The sequence below is a fragment of the Salmo salar genome, chromosome ssa05 (assembly GCF_905237065.1).
Source record: "Salmo salar chromosome ssa05, Ssal_v3.1, whole genome shotgun sequence".
Classification (NCBI taxonomy): domain Eukaryota; kingdom Metazoa; phylum Chordata; class Actinopteri; order Salmoniformes; family Salmonidae; genus Salmo; species Salmo salar.
The window spans coordinates 11,794,584-11,822,583 of NC_059446.1; the positions used below are offsets into that span (position 1 = coordinate 11,794,584).

General features: G+C 46.1%; 1 protein-coding gene across 2 annotated transcripts; it reads right to left on the reverse strand.

Moving 5' to 3' along the window:
* Positions 1-58: 58 nt before the first annotated feature.
* Positions 59-28,000, reverse strand: LOC106604246 (zinc finger protein 185). 2 transcript variants are annotated; one of them, XM_045717897.1, is made up of 17 exons: positions 27,725-28,000; positions 25,907-26,128; positions 25,339-25,453; positions 24,966-25,076; positions 21,875-21,937; positions 21,163-21,213; positions 20,937-21,017; positions 20,502-20,582; positions 19,872-19,934; positions 18,963-19,739; positions 18,656-18,706; positions 17,161-17,220; positions 12,624-12,692; positions 11,178-11,252; positions 9,281-9,412; positions 1,892-1,997; positions 59-1,637 (listed from the first exon to the last, which is right to left on the reverse strand). In XM_045717897.1, the coding sequence occupies exons 2-17, from the start codon at positions 25,914-25,916 to the stop codon at positions 1,539-1,541; spliced, it is 1,944 nt and encodes a 647-aa protein (XP_045573853.1). In that variant the 5' UTR covers positions 25,917-26,128; positions 27,725-28,000; the 3' UTR covers positions 59-1,538. The 2 variants fall into 2 exon arrangements, with proteins under 2 accessions (XP_045573853.1, XP_045573854.1); XM_045717898.1 differs by lacking the exon at positions 21,163-21,213.

Sequence of the window (28,000 nt, forward strand, 5' to 3'; positions counted from 1 at the left end):
TTCGCCAATATTTTCAACCCTCAATCATTTACAAAAAATGGTATACTCTATATTTATATAATGTTTATGTAAATCTGTTTTTATTGTTTATTGTGAGGAAAAGGCATCAGACAATTAAAAATGAAAATTGAAAAAAAAACATATAGAGTTATTTACTTTGCATAGTCAAGCATGGAATTAGGAAATTGTACCCAACTGCTAATCTACATAGCCAGTTCCCAGTTAAATCGTGTCATTACATAATAATATTTAGAGACTTTTACATACAGTTCCTACATATTTCACAATAAATTCACAAAGTTATGACATTAAAGGTCCAATGCAGCCGTTTTTATCTCAATATCAAACAATTTCTGGGTAATTAATTACCTCGCTGTGATTATTTTCAATTAAAATGGTCAAAAAGAAACAAAAATAGCTTCTAAGCAAAGAGCAATTTCTCAAAAAATTATTTTGCTAGGCCTGAGTGAGAGTCCTAACTGGACGAGCCTAATGGGAAGGATATGTATGATGAGAACTAGTTGATATTCGCATACCACCTGGTGACGCCGCCAGGCTGGCCAAAACTCCTCCCACTAAAACAAGCAGACATTTCTGGCGGTCTTTTCAAACAGAGCTTACACACTTAAAGGGAATTATCATAATTTTCCCAATTTCGCAGTATTATTGTCACGTTCTGACCTGTAAAGGTGTTATTTGTTAGTGTTTAGTTTGGTCAGGACGTGGCAGGGGGTATTTGTTTTATGTGGTTCAGGGTGGTTGTGTGTATGTGTCCATGTAGAGAGGGGTATTTGATTTATTAGTCCAGGGTTTTGGTTATTGTTCTATGTTAGTTTATTTCTATGTTCTGCCTAGTCATTTGTATTTCTATGTTTAGTTCATTGGTGTTGGGGCCTTCAGTTGGAGGCAGCTGTCTATCGTTGCCTCTGATTGAAGGTCCTATAATTAGGGGTGTGTTTGTATTGTGGATTGTGGGTAGTTGTATTCTCTTTTGTGCTTGTCACCTGACAGAACTGTTAGTGTCGTTTCTGTTAATTGTATATGTGTTTATTTTGTTTCTCCTTCTTATATATTAAAAAGAGAAGATGATTATACACTTCCCTGTTGCGTCTTGGTCCTCCACACACGTTACAATTATTCCGACCTCATAGCGTAGAAATACATTATATGTCAAACACAGGAAAATCAAGCTTTTTGACTGCACTGGTCCTTTAAGGAGAAAAAAAAGACAAAAAATGTGTTCATTCAAATGGACGGAAGACAATATCAGTAATTTTATCATATTATTCTCTTTAAACCATAGAATACCTGCCATAGAGTTCCAGTGTTAACCTCATGCAATTCAGTAGGATCCATACAAAGGTATGAAAACAAAATCTCACACATGGAAATTCATGTCAAACTCAAGGTGCAGTGTCCTTGTCTATTACCAGACGACAGGTCTTGATGGGAAAGAGTAGTTATATCAGCCATCCAGTATTGTCACCTCTCAGTGGCCATGAAGGAAAAGAGACGAGGAGACAAGGAAAAGAAGCATCCTACAAGACGTTGGCGTAGCAGCTCTCACAGTGGACTTTCCCTTTGTGCAGGAACATGTTGAACAGAAAGTCTCCCATTGGCTTACTGCAAACACCACACTGCAACAAGAACAACAGCATATTGTTAATGTAACACAGCCAAGACTATATGAAAGCTTCAGCTTACTTCTAGTCTTCAATAATTACACCTGCTAGGAACACGGCTCCTATACCACTGAAACAAACACTTTTACCACTACCGCAGCCACCACAGCTGATACAGGGTCAAAGTGTACAACCAATAACATGATTGTAACCAGATTGTAACATGTTTATAATCAGAGTATAACATGTTAACAACCAGGTTTAGTTACCTTGAAGCAGGCCGGGTGGCAGGAGATGTTGAGGTGCTCGATGGTGATCTTGGCATCGTTGCCCACCTGCTCTCCACAGTACGTACAGGCAGACGTCATGGTAGACCTAGAGGAGGGGGGAGAGGTGTTGAGCATGGGACACAGCTCTAATCGATCAAAGCCTGTATCTACAAGTTTCCAGCCAAGGCATGACAAAATGGCATGTGTGTCGATCAAGGTTATTATAGTTTTGTGATTTAATATTTGTTTTTATTTCTAATAGTATTTTTTTTTAAATAGAACATTCGGTTTAGTTTCAGTTAGTCTTCAGACTTGATTTACTCGTCTTTATTTAGTTTCAGTTTGATAAAAATGTTTCTATATTATTTTGTTTTAGTCAGGGCCGGTCCTTGTCGTTCTGCCTGTCACGCCCTGACCTTAGAGAGCCTTTTTATTCTCTATTTTGGTTAGGTCAGGGTGTGACTAGGGTGGGTACTCTAGTTTTTTGTATTTCTATGTTGGCCTGGTATGGTTCCCAATCAGAGGCAGCTGTCTATCGTTATCTCTGATTGGGGATCATATTTAGGCAGCCTTTTCCCACCTGTTGTTTGTGGGATCTTGATTTTGTATTGTAGCTTTTAGCCCTACAAAGCTGTACATTTCGTTGGTTACTCTTTATTGTTTTGTTGCCGGTTATCATAAATAAAAAATTATTAACCTACCCCACGCTGCACCTTGGTCCGACCATCATTACAACGACGTTTGTTACAGAAGATCCCACCACCCACGGACCAAGCAGAGTGCCCAGGAGGAGCAGGGATCCTGGGCCTGGGAGGAAAGCCAGGAGTGGAGGACATCCTGGACGTGGGACGAAATCATGGCAGGAGACAGAATAAGGCGGAGGCAGCGAGGGAGCAACAACGACGACACCGGGGTTCGCGGCCAACGAAGGAAGCCCGAGAGGCAGCGTCAAAACTTTTTGGGGGGGGACACACGGGGTGTCCACACGGGGTGGCCGGCGGAGCCGAGGTGTGAACCAGAGCCTGTCCACACGGGGTGGTCGACGGAGCCGAGGTGCGAACCAGAGCCTGTCTGGGAGAGGAAGGTGAACTTGGAGGGGAGTGAAGGGAGTGAATCAGAGACAGTTAAGGAGTTGATGGGGAAATTGGAGGAGAGAGTTATGAGAGAGCTGTTGTGTTGGTGCATGAGGCACGACATTCACCCTAAGGAGCGTGTCCTCAGTTTAATGCCACCTGAGTCAGCTCTCCGTACTCATCCTGAGGAGCGTGCTAGCCGTCTGGTGAAGACTGTGCCGGCCCCACGCACCAGGTCTCCAGTACGTCTCCCCAGCCCAGAACGTCCTGTGCCGGCTCCACGCTCCAGGCCTCCTGTGCGTCTCCCCAGCCCGGTACGTCCTGTGCCAGCTCCACGCACCAGGCCTCCTGTGCGTCTCCCCAGCCCAGTACGTCCTGTGCCAGCTCCACGCACCAGGCCTCCAGTGACGGTCTGCAGTCCGGAACCTCCAGCGACGATCCACGGTCCAGAGCCTCCGGCAACAATCCACGGTCCGGTTCCACGGAAGCGGAGGGATCCGCGAGCGGAGCGGGGTCTACGTCCCGAACCGGAGCCGCCACCGAGGCTAGATGCCCACCCGGACCCTCCCCCATAGAGTCAGGTTTTGCGGCCGGAGTCCGCACCTTTGGGGGGGTACTGTCACACCCTGACCTTAGAGAGCTTTTTTATTCTCTATTTTGGTTAGGTCAGGGTGTGACTAGGGTGGGTACTCTAGTTTTTTGTATTTCTATGTTGGCCTGGTATGGTTCCCAGTCAGAGGCAGCTGTCTATCATTGTCTCTGATTGGGGATCATATTTAGGCAGCCTTTTCCCACCTGTTGTTTGTGGGATCTTGATTTTGTATTGTAGCTTTTAGCCCTACAAAGCTGTACGTTTTGTTGGTTACTCTTTATTGTTTTGTTGCCGACCATCATTACAACGACGATCGTTACACTGCCGTTCTAGGCGAGACCAAAGAATGCAGCCCCTGCAAAACTAGAATACACCCAGTAAGCACAATGACGTTGAAAGACGTGTAAAATAGGTAAATTCTTATTTTCCATAAGTTTAAAATACATCTTTTCTAGGACGTTGAAAAATAGTATTTTCCGGACGTTGAAATCAAGTTCATTTTCAGTTCTGAATGAAATTTGAGTACTTATTTTCTGGATGTTGAAAATACATATTTTCCAGATGTTTAAAATATGTATTTTCCCGATGTTGAAATAAGGCTCATTTTTGGTTCTGAATGAAAGTTGAAAAGATGTAACTTATAGACGTCTATGTTTGGGCCAAAAAACGGACAAAATCTGAACCAAACATAGCCGTCTATGATTGGTTCAGATTTTGTCTGGACCGGACAAAAAAACAATGCCCGTGGATGTGGAAATCAAGGCCGGTCCGGAATGCACCCAAAAAATATTTCCGAAAGGCATTGGTCGGCTCGTGCTTACTGAGGTATAGCCTACAGTGTTGCCTGAAACTGAATTTTATGAATGCCCATCTATGTGGTAGGCCCACCATTTGTAAACATTGGCTTTATTAGTCCTGATTCCTGTGACTTATCAATTTGGCTATTTAAGCTCTGAATATCAGATACCCAACTTTATCAGGAGTTATCATGAGCCTATTTGCCTATTTGTTTATACAGCAGGAAATGCAGAACTATTTTATTTTTCTCTATGATCAGCTTGTCAAAAATGTATAGATACAAACTTGAAACCACTGATCATGACAATGAAGTGAAACTCCTAGACAACAGTTGAATGTCCCTTCCATATTGTCCATTTTACTTTGACCTGTCCTGTTTTTAGAATATGTTGTTTTTTTAACATGACAGCGCATTTGTTTATTTGATTGGGCGCCATTTAGGTTAGGCTATTCATTTAGATCGGAGAAACCTGCATGAAGTAAAAAGTATCCGTCTCATTACATTGTCATCCATTTTATCTCCGTAGACTACAGAAAAGGCCACATACTCTTTCTATCATATCCTAGATCTGCTACATGATTTATGTTAGATACATTCTTTTTGACGGAACGTTGGGGGAGCACCGCAGCGATGTGTCTCTCCAGCTGCACCCTGGAGAAACGAGCTGAGAATGAACAAGATAAATATGTTGCACTCCTGCCTTTGACAAAGTGGGCACTGTTTATAACAGGGCGGCATCAGCGCTCACCTAAAAAGCCCATATGCCACTGGTAGAGAGAAATTGTCATTGGGCATAATTATGTTTGGTTTTATGTGTTGTTGGAGGTGCATCTTGGTCAGTTTAGCTGAGAAAATGCCGCCCTCGTCAGTCTGCCGCCACAGGCGGCCGCCTAATCCTGCCTAATGAGCGGGTCGGCCGGGGTTTTAGTGGGAGGCTAGGAGCCATGTATGTGTCACTTCCTGCCACTGGGGGCAGTAATACATAAGGTGATGGGCCAGGACCATGGACTTGGATAGACATAACATCTCTGTATCTGTGTCATGATGGTGTCTGCGAGGGCATGGGCAGCACCATTGAGGCCTTCTCCATCTTGAAATAGTCAATTTTCTTGTTCAAAAGTCAAATTAATTTGCTGATCCCGCCTGATGACCCTGCTGTCACAACTCCAACCGGGTCATCAGGTCATGCCAACCGGGTCATCAGATCATGCCAACCGGGTCATCAGGTCATACCAACCAGGTCATCAGGTCATGCCAACCGGGTCATCAGGTCATGCCAACCGGATCATCAGGTCATGCCAACCGGGTCATCAGGAGGGATCAGCTAATGAAGTTGGAAGTCCCGCCCAGTTGACTAAATCAAAATTTAGAAAACCCTCAATGGCGCTGCCCATGCTAACACTGGTTTTTGGCCACCACAGGACTCCATACAACTCCACGGCTAGGACATAGGATTGGTTAGGTTTAAATATTAAAACAATCCTAATGTGACTTAAAGGACAAATGGCTAGACTGGCGCAAGAAATATGGTGGAAGGAAAGGCTCTTGCCAACGTTTACACCAATCCAATGCTTTTTTAACTTTAGTAGTAGATGTAAGAAAATGAAGTACCTTGACCTTTATCTGACAGTAAGCGAGAGAGGAAAAAACAACAAATTAAATCATGGCACATTTGACATGATGTAATATTAAACATGTATCACTGACTAACCCCCTCAAATAGGTTTAATACAAACAGCTGCAACAACAGCAGCAAAAACATAAGCAATACAACACTTCTTGACAAATCTATCAGTTCACAGCCAGCCTGTGTCACGTCCTGACCAGTATAAGTGGTTATTTGTCATTGTAGTTTGGTCAGGGCGTGGCAGGGGTGTGTTTGTTTTGTGTTGTCGGGGTTTTGGGGTTTTGTTCTATGTTTTGTATTTCTATGGTTTTTCAATGTTGTATATTTCTTTGTGTCGCTGGGCCAGGCGCCTCCTAAGCCAGCCCCACACATCAGGCTTTCAGTGCGCAGTCCCCGTCCAGAGCTTCCGACGACAGTACCCCATCCAGAGTGTCCGGCAACAGTGCCCCGTCCAGAGTGTCCGGCAACAGTGCCCCGTCCAGAGTGTCCGGCAACACTGCCCCGTCCAGAGTGTCCGGCAACAGTGCCCCGTCCAGAGCTTCCGGCGACAGTGCCCCGTCTAGAGATGGCCCACAGTTTGGAGCCAGCAGAGACGGCCCACAGTCCGGAGCCTTCAGAGACGGCCCACAGTCTGGAGCCAGCAGAGACGGCCCACAGTCCGGAGCCTTCAGAGACGGCCCACAGTCCGGAGCCAGCAGAGACGGCCCACAGTCTGGAGCCAGCAGAGACGGCCCACAGTCCGGAGCCAGCAGAGACGGCCCACAGTCCGGAGCCTGCAGAGACGGCCCACAGTCCGGAGCCTTCAGAGACGGCCCACAGTCCGGAGCCAGCAGAGACGGCCCACAGTCCGGAGCCTGCAGAGACGGCCCACAGTCCGGAGCCAGCAGAGACGGCCCACAGTCCGGAGCCTGCAGAGACGGCCCACAGTCCGTAGCCTTCAGAGACGGCCCACAGTCCGGAGCCAGCAGAGACGGCCCACAGTCCGGAGCCTTCAGAGACGGCCCACAGTCCGGAGCCAGAGTCGCCCTACAGTCCGGAACCGGCGCAGCCAGAGTCGCCCTACAGTCTGGAACCGGCGCAACCAGAGTCGCCCTACAGTCCGGAACCGGCGCAGCCAGAGTCGCCCTACAGTCCGGAACCGGCGCAGCCAGAGTCGCCCTACAGTTCGGAACCGGCGCAGCCAGAGTCGCCCTACAGTCCGGAGCTGGCGCAGCCAGAGTCGCCCTAAAGTCTGGAGCCGGCGCAGCCAGAGTCGCCCTACAGTCCAGAGCCGGTGCAGCCAGAGTCGCCCTATAGTACGACGCAGCCAGAGTCGCCCTCCAGTACGACACAGCCAGAGTCACCCGTTTCGAGGGTCCCCAGTCCGGGGTCGACGGAGAGGGACCTCGCTCTAGAGACGTCATGTAAGTGGGGTGAGCCAGGGGTGGAGCGGGTCTGTGTCCCGCTCCTGAGCTACCTCCGTAGGGGGGAGTATTGGGAAGGGGGGGGTGTTGCAGAAGCACCGTCGGTGACGGTGGCCACCCTCTCTTCCCTCCCATGTAGTTTTGGGATTTTATGTTGTTGTGGGTATTTGTTTTGTTGGGTTTTGTTTCAGGTGCATCCGGGGTCTGCACCTTTGGGGGGGGGGGTACTGTCACGTCCTGACCAGTATAAGGGGTTATTTGTCATTGTATTTTGGTCAGGGCGTGGCAGGGGTGTGTTTGTTTTGTGTTGTCGGGGTTTTGGGGTTTTGTTCTATGTTTTGTATTTCTATGGTTTTTCTATGTTGTATATTTCTTTGTGTTGGCCTGGCATGGCTCTCAATCAGGAACAGCTGAACATCGTTGTTGCTGATTGGGAGTCATACTTAGGTAGACCTTTTTCACCTGTCGTTTGTGGGAAGTTGTTTTTGCATTGCTGTGTGTAGCCTGCAAGACTGTTTGTCGTTCGTTCGTTTTCTTGTTTTGTTACGTGTCTCAAATAAAAGTTAAATATGAGCAATCAACCCACTGCGCCTTGGTCTACTCTGTACGACACCCGTTGCAGCCTGTGGGTGTATCAGTTCACAGCCAGCCTGTGTGCGTGGTTGTTTAATTTTTTCTTCTATTCAACCAAACAAGATTTTCTGGTTTAGAACGCTTGGGATGCAGGGGCAGAAACCAGATCCAGTCCCACAGGGCACAGCTTGGGATAAACAGACACCCTTGCCTCTGTAAACATGCCCTCCTTTATCTCTTCCAGGTATTTCCACACCTCACACAAGGCACTTAATGCCCTGCCAGGTTGATCCTCCGGCTGGACAGTGACCTCAGATACGAGAAAACAATATTTCTGATGCACTGTGGTCGAGATGCTTGCTGAATTCATCTTGCTGGGATCTTACTGGGGTCCTGCTGCTCCACGGCTGTACTCTCTGATTTGCTGAAGTACAAAAGACTTGGCTTCCCTCATCAGTGGCTCCATCTCTGTTGAGCGAAGTGCCAGAGACACTCTTGGGTCCATCAGGCAAGCTGCTGCAGGGGTTGGATGGAAGTAGGCTGCCAGAGGACTCAATATGCATGCGAAGCGCTCACGCAGTGACTTCAGGAGGACCTGTGACAACTGTTTTGCAACAGTAGTTGACTTCAAGTGTGCCTCAAGGTTGAGAAGACACGACACCACATCAGACAGCGACTGGCTGTCAGTTTGAAGTTGGTCGGAGTGGATTGAGAATGGCTCCAGCAACTTCACAAGCTGCTCTAGCTTGGCCCAGTCACACTCCGTGCTCGCCCTCTGATTTCATCCCTGTCAGCTAGTGATAGTGATGCACAAGCTTGGCCTATTTGAAACATTGGCATTTACTGGAAGCTTTTGCCCGCCAGATTCAGAAGCTCGAAAAACCCATTAGGAAAAAAAGCTTGAAAACCCCATTTGATTTTTGCACAAGGTTAAGGTGAAAACAACTAAAACAAAACATAATTTGATGGTTTTTATTTAATTTTTGCAGTCAAAGATAGTTTGTTTTTCCAATGTTTTTCGTAAAAAAAATATTTCCGTTTACTAAATAGTTTTTCCAACTATAGTTTTATTTTAGTTTCAGTTTTTGTTGACTATAATAACCTTGGTGTCCATACCACTTCCATTTGGTGTTTGCCGATCTTAAGGAACCAGATATGCGTAAGCAATGAAGTTTGATTTGAATATGGTGATGATCCCACTCCACCCAGCTAACCTTGTAGCTTCCTTCTGCTGTGTTGATTACACCTATCTGGGTTCCTTCAGATTTGAACAAGGGCCTAGGGGTTGTTTTCAAACTGGGGCTTGGAAAAAGTATTGTTACCTGGTGTAAAAGGAGGGGCTACTGTAGGAATGGTTGGTAGAACTAGACGTTACATGGTCAGGATCGTTGTCTCTAGTGTTGTGCTTGGTTAGATCTGTAACGTCCACATACTCCTTCAGATACACAAAACACCTGAGGGAGGAGAGAGAGGCAATGCAAGAGACAGAGAGGGAATGAACGAGAGAGAGAGGCAATGAAAGAGACAGAGAGGGAATGAACGAGAGAGAGAGGCAATGAAAGAGAGAGAGAGGGAATGAACGAGAGAGAGAGGCAATGAAAGAGAGACAGAGGGAATGAACGAGAGAGAGAGGCAATGAAAGAGAGACAGAGGGAATGAACCAGAGAGAGAGGGAATGCAAGAGAGAGAGAGGCAATGAAAGAGAGAGAGAGGGAATGCAAGAGAGAGAGAGGGAATGCAAGAGAGAGAGAGGCAATGAAAGAGAGACAGAGGGAATGAACGAGAGAGAGAGGCAATGAAAGAGAGACAGAGGGAATGAACCAGAGAGAGAGGGAATGCGAGAGAGAGAGAGGCAATGCAAGAGAGAGAGAGGCAATGAAAGAGAGAGAGAGGGAATGCAAGAGAGAGAGAGGCAATGAAAGAGAGAGAGAGGGAATGCAAGAGAGAGAGAGGGAATGCAAGAGAGAGGGAGGGAATGCAAGAGACAGAGAGGCAATGAAAGAGAGAGAGAGGGAATGCAAGAGAGAGAGGGAATGCAAGAGAGAGAGAGGGAATGCAAGAGAGAGAGAGGGAATGCGAGAGAGAGAGAGGGAATGCAAGAGAGAGAGAGGCAATGAAAGAAAGAGAGAGGGAATGCAAGAGAGAGAGAGGGAATGCAAGAGAGAGAGAGGCAATGAAAGAGAGAGAGAGGGAATGCAAGAGAGAGAGAGGCAATGAAAGAGAGAGGGAGGCAATGAAAGAGAGAGAGAGGGAATGCAAGAGACAGAGGCAATGAAAGAGAGAGAGAGGGAATGCAAGAGAGAGAGAGGGAATGCAAGAGAGAGAGAGGCAATGAAAGAGAGAGAGAGGGAATGCAAGAGAGAGAGAGGCAATGAAAGAGAGAGAGAGGCAATGAAAGAGACAGAGAGGGAATGAAAGAGAGAGAGAGGGAATGCAAGAGACAGAGAGGGAATGCAAGAGAGAGAGAGGCAATGCAAGAGAGAGAGAGGGAATGAAAGAGAGAGAGAGGGAATGCAAGAGAGAGAGGGAATGCAAGAGAGAGAGAGGCAATGAAAGAGAGAGAGAGGGAATGCAAGAGAGAGAGAGGGAATGCAAGAGAGAGAGAGGCAATGAAAGAAAGAGAGAGGGAATGCAAGAGAGAGAGGCAATGAAAGAGAGAGAGAGGGAATGAAAGAGACAGAGAGGGAATGCAAGAGAGAGAGAGGGAATGCAAGAGACAGAGAGGCAATGAAAGAGAGAGAGAGGGAATGCAAGAGAGAGAGAGGGAATGCAAGAGAGAGAGAGGCAATGAAAGAAAGAGAGAGGGAATGAAAGAGAGAGAGAGGCAATGAAAGAGACAGAGAGGGAATGAAAGAGAGAGAGAGGGAATGCAAGAGACAGAGAGGGAATGCAAGAGAGAGAGAGGGAATGCAAGAGAGAGAGAGGCAATGAAAGAAAGAGAGAGGGAATGCAAGAGAGAGGGAATGCAAGAGAGAGAGAGGCAATGCAAGAGAGAGAGAGGCAATGCAAGAGAGAGAGAGGGAATGCAAGAGAGAGAGAGGCAATGAACGAGAGAGGAGAGGTTGAGGGTCGAGAGAAGACTTAATTTATTGTAACCATCACAAATAGTAACCATCACATGATAGTAACCATCACATAGTAACCATCACTACTAGGCTAATGGTTATAACTAACTGTACTTCCAAAGTTTTACCCCCATCCTTCTCATGGTTCACTCACTTCTTGGAATCAGTGTCTGGTGACTTGGGTCTCTGGTTGGCAGAGCTGTCCAAGGTCCTGGAGAATGAGCTAGAACTAGAGGAAATAATACTGTATATCAGACAGTGTCTCATTATGGGGTCAAATAGAACATAGCAGAGAAATAGAATGGGACAGAAAAACACAGGACAGACTTAACTGGTATGTCTATGAGTAGTACCAGAGAGGATTGATACAGAGGACAGACTATACTGGTATGTCTATGAGTAGTACCAGAGAGGATTGATACAGAGGACAGACTATACTGGTATGTCTATGAGTAGTACCAGAGAGGATTGATACAGAGGACAGACTATACTGGTATGACTGTCAGTAGTACCAGAGAGGATTGATACAGAGGACAGACTATACTGGTATGACTGTCAGTAGTACCAGAGAGGATTGATACAGAGGACAGACTATACTGGTATGACTGTCAGTAGTACCAGAGAGGATTGATACAGAGGACAGACTATACTGGTATGACTGTCAGTAGTACCAGAGAGGCTTGATACGACCCTCACAGTTTCTCCTGGATAACCTGGATGTACTATGGCCCTCACAGTTTTTCCTGGATAACCTGGATGTACTATGGCCCTCACAGTTTCTCCTGGATAACCTGGATGTACTATGACCCTCACAGTTTCTCCTGGATAACCTGTATGTACTATGACCCTCACAGTTTCTCCTGGATAACCTGGATGTACTATGACCCTCACAGTTTCTCCTGGATAACCTGGATGTACTATGACCCTCACAGTTTCTCCTGGATAACCTGGATGTACTATGACCCTCACAGTTTATCCTGGATATACCTTTAGTACCCCCAATATCACATGTATTTGATTTCCTATCTTACTACCAATAGATTCCTTACTATTGTAGAGTCCCTAACTTACGTATATCCAACATGCATAAGGTTTCCTTACCACAGCAGCAAAGAGAACGTTGTAAAGATTTTAGATTACAGTGGACAATGGGAAGATATGCTATGACAGGCATGAGGGAAAAAACGAGAGATATTAACATGTTGCTGTGTTAGACAGATCGTGACACACTCACCGGTCCATTGAAGGCTCTGGGTCTCTGGCTGTTTCTCTGGCTGCTTTATTGGCTAAGAAAGGTGTGGTCTGAAACTTCTTCACTATAGTGTTACCTTACCTGACCGACCTCTCCTCTCCTCCCATTCTAGTCATACTGCACTTAACCATTACCTCACTCACTCTTTCATCTCTCTCTCATTCTCTCTCTCTCTCTCTCTCATTCTCAGTCTCTCGCTGGTATTTTTCCCTCTCTCTCCTTCCTCTCTCTCTCTGACATGCTTCCAACATTATGTTAGTCAATGATTAAAGACATTGTGTTGGAATATAAAGACATCAACAGGACTAAATAGTCCTATAGGGGTTGTAATATAATATAGGTACATACCTGTCCTCCTTCTCTTTATAGACAGTTGGTGCACTCCATCTATCCCATGGTGAATCACTGTCAGATGACCTACAACACACACACACACACACACACACACACACACACACACACACACACACACACACACACACACACACACACACACACACACACACACACACACACACACACACACACACACACACACACACACACACACACCATTGAGACATCATACATACCACTCCCATAGGAAGACACAGTAACATCATGTACTTAGTGATGGATGTAAGGAGATCAGTTTACTAGAGATGTACGGGAAAGTGGTAATGGGTATATACACTGCTCAAAACAATAAAGGGAACACTTAAACAACACAACGTAACTCCAAGTCAATCACACTTCTGTGAAATCAAACTGTCCACTTAGGAAGCAACACTGATTGACAATACATTTCACATGCTGTTGTGCAAATGGAATAGACAACAGGTGGAAATTATAGGCAATTAGCAAGACACCCCCAATAAAGGAGTGGTTCTGCAGGTGGTGACCACAGACCACTTCTCAGTTCCTATGCTTCCTGGCTGATGTTTTGGTCACTTTTGAATGCTGGCGGTGCTTTCACTCTAGTGGTAGCATGAGACGGAGTCTACAACCCACACAAGTGGCTCAGGTAGTGCAGCTCATCCAGGATGGCACATCAATGCGAGCTGTGGCAAGAAGGTTTGCTGTGTCTGTCAGCGTAGTGTCCAGAGCATGGAGGCGCTACCAGGAGACAGGCCAGTACATCAGGAGACGTGGAGGAGGCCGTAGGAGGGCAACAACCCAGCAGCAGGACCGCTACCTCCGCCTTTGTGCAAGGAGGAGCAGGAGGAGCACTGCCAGAGCCCTGCAAAATGACCTCCAGCAGGCCACAAATGTGCATGTGTCTGCTCAAACGGTCAGAAACAGACTCCATGAGGGTGGTATGAAGGCCCAACGTCCACAGGTGGGGGTTGTGCTTACAGCCCAACACCGTGCAGGACGTTTGGCATTTGCCAGAGAACACCAAGATTGGCAAATTCGCCACTGGCGCCCTGTGCTCTTCACAGATGAAAGCAGGTTCACACTGAGCACATGTGACAGACGTGACAGAGTCTGGAGACGCCGTGGAGAACGTTCTGCTGCCTGCAACATCCTCCAGCATGACCGGTTTGGCGGTGGGTCAGTCATGGTGTGGGGTGGCATTTCTTTGGGGGGCCGCACAGCCCTCGACAGAGGTAGCCTGACTGCGGTACCGAGATGAGATCCTCAGACCATATGCTGGTGCGGTTGGCCCTGGGTTCCTCCTAATACAAGACAATGCTAGACCTCATGTGGCTGGAGTGTGTCAGCAGTTCCTGCAAGAGGAAGGCATTGATGCTATGGACTGGCCCGCCCGTTCCCCAGACCTGAATCCAATTGAGCACATCTGGGACATCATGTCTCGCTCCATCCACCAACGCCACGTTGCACCACAGACTGTCCAGGAGTTGGCGGATGCTTTAGTCCAGGTCTGGGAGGAGATCCCTCAGGAGACCATCCGCCACCTCATCAGGAGCATGCCCAGGCGTTGTAGGGAGGTCATACAGGCACGTGGAGGCCCACACACTACTGAGCCTCATTTTGACTTGTTTTAAGGACATTACATCAAAGTTGGATCAGCCTGTAGTGTGGTTTTCCACTTTAATTTTGAGTGTGACTCCAAATCCAGACCTCAATGGGTTGATAAATTGGATTTCCCTTGATTATTTTTGTGTGATTTTGTTGTCAGCACATTCAACTATGTAAAAAAAAGTATTTAATAAGATTATTTCATTCATTCAGATCTAGGATGTGTTATTTTAGTGTTCCCTTTATTTTTTTGAGCAGTGTATCTGACCTATATCCTATATACAGTGAGGGAAAAAGTATTTTATCCCCTGCTGATTTTGTACATTTGCCCACTGACAAAGAAATGATCAGTCTATAATTTTAATGGTAGGTTTATTTGAACAGTGAGAGAAAGCATAACAACAACAAAAAATCCTGAAAAACGCATGTCTGTCACGTTTCTCGTATTCTCCCTCATCGGAAGATATGTCGAAATCACTCGATGACCAATACGCAGCGGGTTGACTGTTCCACATCATATTTATTATAGTTGGAAACGACAAAACTAAATAAACACACAAAGGAGAAAGGTGACAGTTTCACAGGTGAAACGAAACACAGTGCAAAATACAATTACCCACAAACACACAGACAAACACACCCTACTAATATAGGACTCCCAATCAAAGGGAACTCAACACATCTGCCTTCAATTGAGAGTCCAGCACCCAACCTACACATAGAAAACCTAACCTAGAACCTAAACCAACACTCACAACCCCACTATACCATAACCAAACATAAGGACGTGACAATGTCAAAAATGTCATAAAATGATTTGCATTTTAATGAGGGAAATAAGTATTTGACCCCTCAGCAAAACATGACTTAGTACTTGGTGGCAAAACCCTTGTTGGCAATCACAGAGGTCAGACGTTTCTTGTAGTTGGCCACCAGGTTTGCACACATCTCAGGAGGGATTTTGTCCCACTCCTCTTTGCAGATCTTCTCCAAGTCATTAAGTTTCGAGGCTGACGTTTGGCAACACGAACCTTCAGCTCCCTCCACAGATTTTCTATGGGATAAAGGTCTGGAGACTGGCTAGGCCGCTCCAGGACCTTAATGTGCTTCTTCTTGGCCACTCCTTTGTTTCCTTGGCCGTGTGGTTTGGGTCATTGTCATGCTGGAATACCCATCCACGACCCATTTTCAATGCCCTGGCTGAGGGAAGGAGGTTCTCACCCAAGATTTGACGGCACATGGCCCCGTCCATCGTCCCTTTGATGCGTTGAAGTTGTCCTGTCCCCTTAGCAGAAAAACACCCCCAAAACATGTTTCCACCTCCATGTTTGACGGTGGGGATGGTGTTCTTGGGGTCATAGGCAGCATTCCTCCTCCTCCAAACATGGCGAGTTGAGTTGATGCCAAAGAGCTCCATTTTGGTCTCATCTGACCACAACACCTTCACCCAGTTGTCCTCTGAATCATTCAGATGTTCATTGGCAAACTTTAGACGGGCATATATATGTGCTTTCTTGAGCAGGGGGACCTTGCGGGCGCTGCAGGATTTCAGTCCTTCACGGCGTAGTGTGTTACCAATTGTTTTCTTGGTGACTATGGTTCCAGCTGCCTTGAGATCATTGACAAGATCCTCCCGTGCAGTTCTGGGCTGATTCCTCACCGTTCTCATGATCATTGCAACTCCACGAGGTGAGATCTTGCATGGCGCCCCAGGCCAAGGGAGATTGACAGTCTTTTGTGTTTCTTCCATTTGCGAATAATCACACCAACTGTTGTCACCTTCTAACCAAGCTGCTTGGCGATGGTCTTGTAGCCCATTCAAGCCTTGTGTAGGTCTACAATCTTGTCCCTGACATCCTTGGAGAGCTCCTTGGTCTTGGCCATGGTGGAGAGTTTGGAATCTGCTTGATTGCTTCTGTGGACAGGTGTCTTTTATACAGGTAACAAGCTGAGATTAGGAGCACTCCCTTTAAGAGTGTGCTCCTAATCTCAGCTCGTTACCTGTATAAAAGACACCTGGGAGCCAGAAATCTTTCTGATTGAGAGGGGGTCAAATACTTATTTCCCTCATTAAAATGCAAATCAATTTTTTTTAAATTTGACATGCGTTTTTCTGGATTTTTTTGTTGTTATTCTGTCTCTCACTGTTCAAATAAACCTACCATTAAAATTATAGACTGATCATTTCTTTGTCAGTGGGCAAACGTACAAAATCAGCAGGGGATCAAATACTTTTTTCCCTCACTGTACAGCAGCACCGTTCAGTCTGTGTTCTGGTTCACTGGGCTGAGGGTTTTACTAATGGAGGATATAGACAGAGATGAGGGTGTTACTAATGGAGGATATAGACAGAGATGAGGGTGTTACTAATGGAGGATATAGACAGAGATGAGGGTGTTACTAATGGAGGATATAGACAGAGATGAGGGTGTTACTAATGGAGGATATAGACAGAGATGAGGGTGTTACTAATGGAGGATATAGACAGAGATGAGGGTGTTACTAATGGAGGATATAGACAGAGATGAGGGTGTTACTAATGGAGGATATAGACAGAGATGAGGGTGTTGTAGTAGTACTAGATTTAGTAGTGACAGGTAGTAGTAGTAGAATAGTAGTGGTAGTAGTAATAGTAGTGGTAGAATAGTAGTAGTAGATTTAGTAGTGACAGGTAGTACTAGTAGAATAGTAGAATATTTAGCAGTGGCAGGTAGTAGTGGTAATAGATTTACTTGTGGCAGGTAGCAATAGTAGAATAGTAGAATATTTAGCAGTGGCAGGTAGTAGTACACAGAGGAGAGGAGAGGAGAGGAGAGGAGAGGAGAGGAGAGGAGAAATATAATTACAAGGCTTATAGTGTGACATGATACATTGTCGTACATTGTCGCATTTTATTTGTAATTTAAAAAAATTTGAAACAAACCCGTTAGTGAGAGAAAGGAGATCATCAACCATGAGCTGAGGGATTGGCTCACCATGCAATCTGTAGACAAGACAGAGAGGACTTGAATAGAAGAGCACAACGGTTTACATCTAACAGACTGTTATAGCAGCAGCTAACAGAATGTTATAGCAGCAGCTAACAGACTGTTATAGCAGCAGCTAACAGACTGTTATAGCAGCAGCTAACAGACTATTATAGCAGCAGCTAACAGACTGTTATAGCAGCAGCTAACAGGCTATTATAGCAGCAGCTAACAGACTATTATAGTAGCAGCTAACAGGCTATTATAGCAGCAGCTAACAGGCTATTATAGCACCAGCTAACAGGCTATTATAGCAGCAGCTAACAGGCTATTATAGCAGCAGCTAACAGACTATTATAGCAGCAGCTAACAGACTGTTATAGTAGCAGCTAACAGGCTATTATAGTAGCAGCTAACAGGCTATTATAGCAGCAGCTAACAGGCTATTATAGCAGCAGCTAACAGACTGTTATAGTAGCAGCTAACAGGCTATTATAGTAGCAGCTAACAGGCTATTATAGCAGCAGCTAACAGGCTATTATAGCTAGCCATCATGCACACACACTGCACAACACCTGTGTAAGACCACATTTAATTCTGTATCAAAAGTTGTTTGATCACTTCCTCTTTTGGCTCTATTTAAGGTACTTCACCAGCAGGATTGTGTTTTAATATTCACTGAGTATACAAAACATTAAGAACACCTGCTCTTTCCATGACATAGACTGACCAGGTGCATCCAGCTGAAAGCTATGATCCCTTATTGATATCACTTGTTAAGTCCACTTCAATCCATGTAGATGAAGGGGAGGAGACGGGTTAAAGAAGGATTTTTAAGTCTTCAGACAATTGAGACATGGATTGTGTATGTGTGCCATTCAGAGGGAGAATGGGCATGACACAATATTTAAATGCCTTTGAACGGAGTATGGTAGTAGGTGCCAGGTTCCACAAGTTTGTGTCAAGAACTGCAACGATGCTGAGTTTTTCACACTTAACAGTTTCATGCGTGATTCAAGAATGGTCCGCCACCCAAAGGACATCCAGCCAACTTGACACAACTGTGGGAAGCATTGGAGTCAACATGGCCCAGCATCCTTGTGGAACGCTTTCAACACCTTGTATTGTCCATTCCCCAATGAATTGAGGCTGTTCTGAGGGGGGTGCAACTCAATATTAGGAAGGTGTTCCTAATGTTTTGTTCACTCAGTGTAGAAGTATAGAATGACCGTTGACACCAGGGGTGTATTCACTAGAAACCAAACGGAAGCAAACAGGGAGGGACTAACCTGAAGGTGTCCAATAAAAAACACAAGTTTTCATTGCAAAACATTTTGTTACGGTTTGGTACGGTGTGCCCTAATGAATACATGTCGTTAGTAACCTACTGTAACCGGTTTCATATCACCCACTATGACTTGAATGAGGAAGTGTGTCTCTGTGGTTTCCTACCTGTCCTCTGGCTCTGCTGTCTCTGTCCATACTGGGTCAGGAACTTTGGAGCTATTGGGGGACGGGAGACACACTTTGTGTTATTGGACTACAGCTATCTGGGATCAAACTGTACAACTGACTAATGGAGGTTCTCTAAAGACAATGGGGTGGACCAACTTTAATAGTCTCACCCAGAGCCCTACCCATAATGTAAATGAAACGGTCTGGCCTCAACACTACACACACTGTGGTGCAACATTTGATCCAAATGTTTCTATCTATACTTATTCAAATGAATAGATACATTAATGAATCAGTACTGTACCTTGATGAACCTGTGTCGAAGGAGATGAGCGTGTCAGACAGGGCTGTCAGAGTGTCCACTGGGGCAGGATCTGACTTCACTGGTTTGTATGGAACAGGGGACACTGGGGAGACTACTTTCAACAGGACACTACTCTCTGGGGACAGCTCAGTGGCTACTTTGGTACGCCCTGGCTTCATGCCCTCATAAGGGTCAATCACTGCTGGGGTGTCAACTATGACGGGGGTTGGAAGGAGGACGTCTTTCACACATACATGGATGTCCTCCACACATACAGAAGGGACGTCTTTCACACAAACAGGAGAGACATCTTTCACAGATACAGGAGAGACATCTTTCACACAAACAGGAGAGACATCTTTCACAGATACAGGAGAGACATCTTTCACACATACAGGAGAGACATATTTCACAGATACAGGAGAGACATCTTTCACAGACACAGGAGAGACATCTTTCACAGACACAGGAGAGACATCTTTCACACATACAGGAGAGACATCTTTCACACATACAGGAGGGACGTCTTTCACAGATACAGGAGAGACATCTTTCACAGACACAGGAGAGACATCTTTCACACATACAGGAGAGACATCTTTCACACATACAGGAGAGACGTCTTTCACAGATACAGGAGAGACATCTTTCACAGACACAGGAGAGACATCTTTCACACATACAGGAGGGACGTCTTTCACAGATGGTGCAGCTGGTTCTTTGGGGACAGAGGGAGTCTCAGTGAAGACAGAGTCATCATTGTCTGTGATCACCACCCTTTAGACACACAAGAAACAACATGTCAGAAAAACAAAACATCTCCAGTCAAGCCTTTCCTTTCAGACAACATCATCATTTTCCATGCGGGACAAAACAAGACAGGACGGTCCTTTGACAGGCATCAATTACCTTTTAGCCACAAAAGATGGAACATCTGTGGTCAGGGAGATTTCTGGTGGTTTGTCAGTACAACTGTTAGGTGAACAGGAGAACAGGAGATAAGACGGGAATAGAGGGATGAGATAGAAAGATAGATAGATAGATAGATAGATAGATAGATAGATAGATAGATAGATAGATAGATAGATAGATAGATAGATAGATAGATAGATAGATAGATAGATAGATAGATAGATAGATAGATAGATAGATAGATAGATAGATAGATAGATAGATAGATAGATAGATAGATAGATAGATAGATAGATAGATAGATAGATAGATAGATAGATAGATAGATAGATAGATAGATAGATAGATAGATAGATAGATAGATAGATAGATCGTTGTCTCTGATTGGGGATCATACTTAGGCAGCCTTTTTCCCATCTTAGTTTGTGGGATCTTGTTTTTTGTATAGTTGCTGTGTAGCCTGCAGAACTTTACATTCGTTTTGTATTTTGTTGTTTTGTCAGTGTTCATTTTAAATAAAAGTAAAATGTTTGCCTACCATGCTGCACCTTGGTCCAATCTTTAAGACGAGCGTAACATAGATAGCTAGCAAGGGAGAGAAAGAAAGGGAAAGAGAGAGGTACATACTCATATTTATTGGCGGTTGAGAGGACATAGGAGCGTTGTCGGACTGAAGAGGTCTTGAGCACGTTCATGGCTGCTTCCTCCCTGATGGAGAGAGAGAATGAGGGAGTTGGGGAGGAAAGAGAGACAGAGAGAGAGAGATACAGAGAGAGATACAGAGAGAGAGAATGAGGGAGTTAGGGAGGAAAGAGAGACAGAGAGACAGAGAGAGAGAGATACAGAGAGAGAGAATGAGGGAGTTAGGGAGGAAAGAGATTACTTGTTTTTCCTTGACGTGACATCTATTTTCTAAGGTAAAATAAGAGTTTCGTAGGCTGCATCTGAAATGGCACCCTATTCCCTATATATGGCCCTATACAGTATAGGGCCCTGGTCAAAAGTAGACCTCTATAAAGGGAATAGGGTGCATTTTGGGATGCAATTTTTTTTGTCTCTCACCGTTTCTCCTTCTCCTCTGGAGAAAGCTGGTCCTCAGCTTGAACTGGGAGGTTTGAGGTGGGACGCACTGTGTGAGGAGCTCTGGAGAGAAGGACACACACATACAGTACTTATCAAACACATTCCCTTAAGTCACTACAGTTATCTCTGATAATCCTTTACCACACACAGCGTCACACTCAAACACATTCACTGAGTTTACTCATATAAATTGTATAAGGTTTACATTCTCTTGTAGCTCTCTGAAGGCCTCTTGGTGAAGCTGGATGTTGATCCACTGCAAATAGAAGGACGCCATGTAATCAAGCCTTCTAACAGGGCATTGGCTGTCTAAATGATAGACTGAGTACACAGAATAGACTCTACTCTATTTAATAGAGTCCCTGCTGTCAGTAGAGCTCTGACATTACTGCTGCCAGTAGAGCTCTGACATTACTGCTGTCAGTAGAGCTCTGACATTACTGCTGCCAGTAGAGCTCTGACATTACTGCTGCCAGTAGAGCTCTGACATTACTGCTGCCAGTAGAGCTCTGACATTACTGCTGCCAGTAGAACTCTGACATTACTGCTGTCAGCAGAGCTCTGACATTACTGCTGCCAGTAGAGCTCTGACATGACTGTTGCCAGTAGAGCTCTGACATTACTGCTGCCAGTAGAGCTCTGACATTACTGCTGCAAGTAGAGCTCTGACATTACTGCTGCCAGTAGAGCTCTGACATTACTGCTGCCAGTAGAGCTCTGACATTACTGCTGCCAGTAGAGCTCTGACATTACTGCTGCCAGTAGAGCTCTGACAGTACTGCTGCCAGTAGAGCTCTGACATTACTGCTGTCAGTAGAGCTCTGACAGTACTGCTGCCAGTAGAGCTCTGACATTACTGCTGCCAGTAGAGCTCTGACATTACTGCTGCCAGTAGAGCCGGACAGTACTTTATTTACCTGAAGCCATTGGATGTAGATGAGGTGGCAGCAGGCTTGGTGTCTGTCTTGGTGAAAAACCCTCTGAAAAAATATATACAATTATTCACCTTTTGTATTATTCACAATTAATAAATGTATTACATAGAATAAGCAGTTGGCCAAGTGATGCAATGGTGGAGGTCTGTTTTACCTGATGAGGTATCCTGGAGATGGTGCTCTTTATTGAGGTGTGTAGTGTTGAGGTGGTTGTCAGTGTGTAGTGTTGAGGTGGGTGTCAGTGTGTAGTGTTGAGGTGGGTGTCAGTGTGTAGTGTTGAGGTGGGTGTCAGTGTGTAGTGTTGAGGTGGGTGTCAGTGTGTAGTGTTGAGGTGGGGTCAGTGTGTAGTGTTGAGGTGGTTGTCAGTGTGTAGTGTTGAGGTGGTTGTCAGTGTGTAGTGTTGAGGTGGGTGTCAGTGTGTAGTGTTGAGGTGGGTGTCAGTGTGTAGTGTTGAGGTGGGGTCAGTGTGTAGTGTTGAGGTGGTTGTCAGTGTGTAGTGTTGAGGTGGTTGTCAGTGTGTAGTGTTGAGGTGGGTGTCAGTGTGTAGTGTTGAGGTGGGTGTCAGTGTGTAGTGTTGAGGTGGGGTCAGTGTGTAGTGTTGAGGTGGTTGTCAGTGTGTAGTGTTGAGGTGGTTGTCAGTGTGTAGTGTTGAGGTGGGTGTCAGTGTGTAGTGTTGAGGTGGGTGTCAGTGTGTAGTGTTGAGGTGGTTGTCAGTGTGTAGTGTTGAGGTGGGTGTCAGTGTGTAGTGTTGAGGTGGGTGTCAGTGTGTAGTGTTGAGGTGGGTGTCAGTGTGTAGTGTTGAGGTGGGGTCAGTGTGTAGTGTTGAGGTGGTTGTCAGTGTGTAGTGTTGAGGTGGTTGTCAGTGTGTAGTGTTGAGGTGGGTGTCAGTGTGTAGTGTTGAGGTGGGTGTCAGTGTGTAGTGTTGAGGTGGGGTCAGTGTGTAGTGTTGAGGTGGTTGTCAGTGTGTAGTGTTGAGGTGGTTGTCAGTGTGTAGTGTTGAGGTGGGTGTCAGTGTGTAGTGTTGAGGTGGGTGTCAGTGTGTAGTGTTGAGGTGGGGTCAGTGTGTAGTGTTGAGGTGGTTGTCAGTGTGTAGTGTTGAGGTGGTTGTCAGTGTGTAGTGTTGAGGTGGGTGTCAGTGTGTAGTGTTGAGGTGGGTGTCAGTGTGTAGTGTTGAGGTGGGTGTCAGTGTGTAGTGTTGAGGTGGGTGTCAGTGTGTAGTGTTGAGGTGGGTGTCAGTGTGTAGTGTTGAGGTGGGTGTCAGTGTGTAGTGTTGAGGTGGTGGTCAGTGTGTAGTGTTGAGGTGGGGTCAGTGTGTAGTGTTGAGGTGGTTGTCAGTGTGTAGTGTTGAGGTGGGTGTCAGTGTGTAGTGTTGAGGTGGGTGTCAGTGTGTAGTGTTGAGGTGGGTGTCAGTGTGTAGTGTTGAGCTGGGTGTCAGTGTGTAGTGTTGAGGTGGGGTCAGTGTGTAGTGTTGAGGTGGGGGTCAGTGTGTTGAAGTGGGGTCAGTGTGTAGTGTTGAGGTGGGGTCAGTGTGTTGAGGTGGGTGTCAGTGTGTCGTGTTGAGGTGGGGTCAGTGTGTAGTGTTGAGGTGGTTGTCAGTGTGTAGTGTTGAGGTGGGTGTCAGTGTGTAGTGTTGAGGTGGTTGTCAGTGTGTAGTGTTGAGGTGGTTGTCAGTGTGTAGTGTTGAGGTGGGTGTCAGTGTGTAGTGTTGAGGTGGGTGTCAGTGTGTAGTGTTGAGGTGGGTGTCAGTGTGTAGTGTTGAGGTGGGTGTCAGTGTGTAGTGTTGAGGTGGTTGTCAGTGTGTAGTGTTGAGGTGGGTGTCAGTGTGTAGTGTTGAGGTGGTTGTCAGTGTGTAGTGTTGAGGTGGGTGTCAGTGTGTAGTGTTGAGGTGGGTGTCAGTGTGTAGTGTTGAGCTGGGTGTCAGTGTGTAGTGTTGAGCTGGGTGTCAGTATGTAGTGTTGAGGTGGGTGTCAGTGTGTAGTGTTGAGGTGGGTGTCAGTGTGTAGTGTTGAGGTGGGTGTCAGTGTGTAGTGTTGAGGTGGGGTCAGTGTGTAGTGTTGAGGTGGGTGTCAGTGTGTAGTGTTGAGGTGGGTGTCAGTGTGTAGTGTTGAGGTGGGTGTCAGTGTGTAGTGTTGAGGTGGGTGTCAGTGTGTAGTGTTGAGGTGGGTGTCAGTGTGTAGTGTTGAGGTGGGTGTCAGTGTGTAGTGTTGAGGTGGGTGTCAGTGTGTAGTGTTGAGGTGGTTGTCAGTGTGTAGTGTTGAGGTGGGTGTCAGTGTGTAGTGTTGAGGTGGTTGTCAGTGTGTAGTGTTGAGGTGGGGTCAGTGTGTAGTGTTGAGGTGGTTGTCAGTGTGTAGTGTTGAGGTGGGTGTCAGTGTGTAGTGTTGAGGTGGGTGTCAGTGTGTAGTGTTGAGGTGGTTGTCAGTGTGTAGTGTTGAGGTGGGTGTCAGTATGTAGTGTTGAGGTGGGTGTCAGTGTGTAGTGTTGAGGTGGGTGTCAGTGTGTAGTGTTGAGCTGGGTGTCAGTGTGTAGTGTTGAGGTGGGGTCAGTGTGTAGTGTTGAGGTGGTTGTCAGTGTGTAGTGTTGAGGTGGGTGTCAGTGTGTAGTGTTGAGGTGGTTGTCAGTGTGTAGTGTTGAGGTGGTTCTCAGTGTGTAGTGTTGAGGTGGGTGTCAGTGTGTAGTGTTGAGGTGGGTGTCAGTGTGTAGTGTTGAGGTGGGTGTCAGTGTGTAGTGTTGAGGTGGGTGTCAATGTGTAGTGTTGAGGTGGTTGTCAGTGTGTAGTGTTGAGGTGGGTGTCAGTGTGTAGTGTTGAGGTGGGTGTCAGTGTGTAGTGTTGAGCTGGGTGTCAGTGTGTAGTGTTGAGCTGGGTGTCAGTGTGTAGTGTTGAGGTGGGGTCAGTGTGTAGTGTTGAGGTGGGTGTCAGTGTGTAGTGTTGAGGTGGGTGTCAGTGTGTAGTGTTGAGGTGGGTGTCAGTGTGTAGTGTTGAGCTGGGTGTCAGTGTGTAGTGTTGAGGTGGGGTCAGTGTGTAGTGTTGAGGTGGTTGTCAGTGTGTAGTGTTGAGCTGGGTGTCAGTGTTTACCCGTCTTCTGCAGGTCTGGTGGGGGAGGGAGGGTTCTTGGATGTGGGCGAGGCCACTTGGCTGGTGTCTATAGGGGCTCCATTCAGTCGATTCACTCTAACTTCTGCCATCCTGTTCAGAGGGAGAGAGAGAGAGGGAGGGAGAGAGAGGGGGGAGAGAGAGAGGGGAGAGAGAGAGAGAGAGGGAGGGAGAGAGGGAGTGTGTGAGAGGGCGTGAGAGGAGGAGGGACATTGAATACGGTCCATATGAGTGGAACCTCATCCCCTGTCTGTCTGTCTGTCTGTCTGTCTGTCTGTCTGTCTGTCTGTCTGTCTGTCTGTCTGTCTGTCTGTCTGTCTGTCTGTCTGTCTGTCTGTCTGTCTGTCTGTGTTACCATGGTTTCTCCTCTGTTTCAGACTGAGGTTCACTGAGTCTCTGCATCCAGCTGGCATCTCCCTTCAGCTTGGTCCGAACCTTAGAGGTCTTCAACACTGATGTTCTGTCCCCCTCTGAAACACACACAGTACACACGTTAGACAGAAACACACACAGTACACACGTTAGACAGAAACACACACACACACACACACACACACACACACACACACACACACACACACACACACACACACACACACACACACACACACACACACACACACACACACAGTACACACGTTAGACAGAAACACACACACACACACACACACACACACAGTACACACATTAGATAGAAACACACACACATGCACGCACCATCTGAATAAGAGAAAACAGCATTATGATACATACTTCACACTGATCACACCGCAGGAATGGATGAAACTATGGTGCAATACACATGGTATACATCACCTCATCCCCTTGGTATGGACCTACTACCACACCTTACAATGGTAGGAAACACACTATCACACACTCATCCTACTGAAGTCAGTCAGTCAGTCAACCTGTCAACTCACCTTTTGACATAGTCGGGTCGTTTGTAATCTGGTTCCTATGATTCCTCCACTGGCTCCCAATCTGGTTCCTATGATTCCTCCACTGGCTCCCAATCTGGTTCCTATGATTCCTCCACTGGCTCCCAATCTGGTTCCTATGATTCCTCCACTGGCTCCCAATCTGGTTCCTATGATTCCTCCACTGGCTCCCAATCTGGTTCCTATGATTCCTCCATGGACTCCCTGAGTACCACAGACAGCAGTACAGAGACAGGTTAGTAAGAGAGGTCGGGTCCAGAAACAAGCCCTAGTCTCTGTCCCACTTGGTCCTTGAGTATATTTGATAAGACTGGACCTCTTGGTGTACAGTATTGGTATAGGTGTTGGACTGACACAGTCAGGGTTGCAGGTTAGAGGGTCACAGATGTGAGGCCCATTCGGGCTACCCCTCTAGTTTGTTCTAGAACTGTTTAGTCTCTGTCGAAAGCAGGGTTATCAGTTTCCCTCTCCTCCTGTAAAGCAGGGTTATCAGTTTCCCTCTCCTCCTGTAAAGCAGGGTTATCAGTTTCCCTCTCCTCCTGTAAAGCAGGGTTATCAGTTTCCCTCTCCTCCTGTGAAGAACAGGAACATGTGATAGACATTCCACGGTCATCCTTTAATTATGCAGGTGAGCCTGTCCTGCCACTTTCTGCCAAACGACCAAACATACCCTCTGGCAGCCAAAGATAGATGGACACACACACATACACACGCACACGCACGCACACACCCCCGCACAAACTGGAGCAAACATCATTTCTCAGCGTATGGCTTTAGAAGTAGGGTCTGAGATGTTAATGACACATATTCTATTTAAATATTCAATGAAGTGATAGATTGGTTTGATAGAAATGAACTACAAATATATTACACAATTCACAGGTGTCTTTCTCTTATCCCTAATCAAACACAAACGGCTCACTCACCTTTCTCCTCAGGAAACTGAAAGCAAGTGGAAATTGTAATAAAACACTGTTAAGATTTTTCCTTATCAAACGACAGGCAAAGTTGACCTATTGCCACATTTTAGAAATGTTAGTCTCTTCTGTATGCAATTTAATTTTATTGCTGTCAATTTCACTATGTAAATGACATCCCAGTGGTAAATTCACATCCTGAGGCAGTGGAATGTCTCTTTCTGAATATCTTCAGCCAGCGATGATAGATCAAATAGACTGAAGGCTTAGATACTGTATCGATCATACATGACACACACCAGTCTACACCTGACACATTTTACAAGATACACACCACCAGCACACACACACACACACACACACACACACACACACACAGACAGACAGACAGACAGACAGACAGACAGACAGACAGACAGACAGACAGACAGACAGACAGACAGACAGACAGACAGACAGACAGACAGACAGACAGACAGACAGACAGACAGACAGACAGACAGACAGACAGACAGACAAACAGACAGACAACACACACACACACACACACACACACACACGTTAAATTATAAGGTACGGTAAGGGAGCAGTAGGATGGAAAGGCAACTCATATGACAGACAGGCAATCATGGCAAACAAGGCAGAGAGAATAATGGTTCTGAGAGGACAAACAGACTTTCTGACAACCGGCGCAGGTGTCTGTCAGGGTCTGAGGAGTTAGCATAACATTAAACAGTTAGCAACGGATATGATTGATTATATTCCTGATCTATACTGATTTAAAAAGAGTGGGTCAAGAAAGAGAGAATCCACATTCTAAGCCCTGAGAAACGTGGCACAAAATAACCTAATAAGCAACAGGAGTAAAAAAATAAATACCTACTTTCACTGGATACTGTATCCACAGACGGTCTCCCAAACTGTAGAGAATCCCACACAGGTAGAGTGAGAGCAGGTGAGAGACAAAAGTATAGGTAAAAGATTGCTAGGTCTGTGTGTGAACGGAGAGAGAGGGAGTGTGACTGGCTGTGTGACAAGCTGACAGGTGTTTGAACAGATACGGGCGTGGACAGACTAGCTCAGACAGTCCTAGAGGCTATGCCACCACCCTGGGTGTGTGTGTTTGTGTAGGGATGAGATTGGTAAGTGAGTTTTGTTT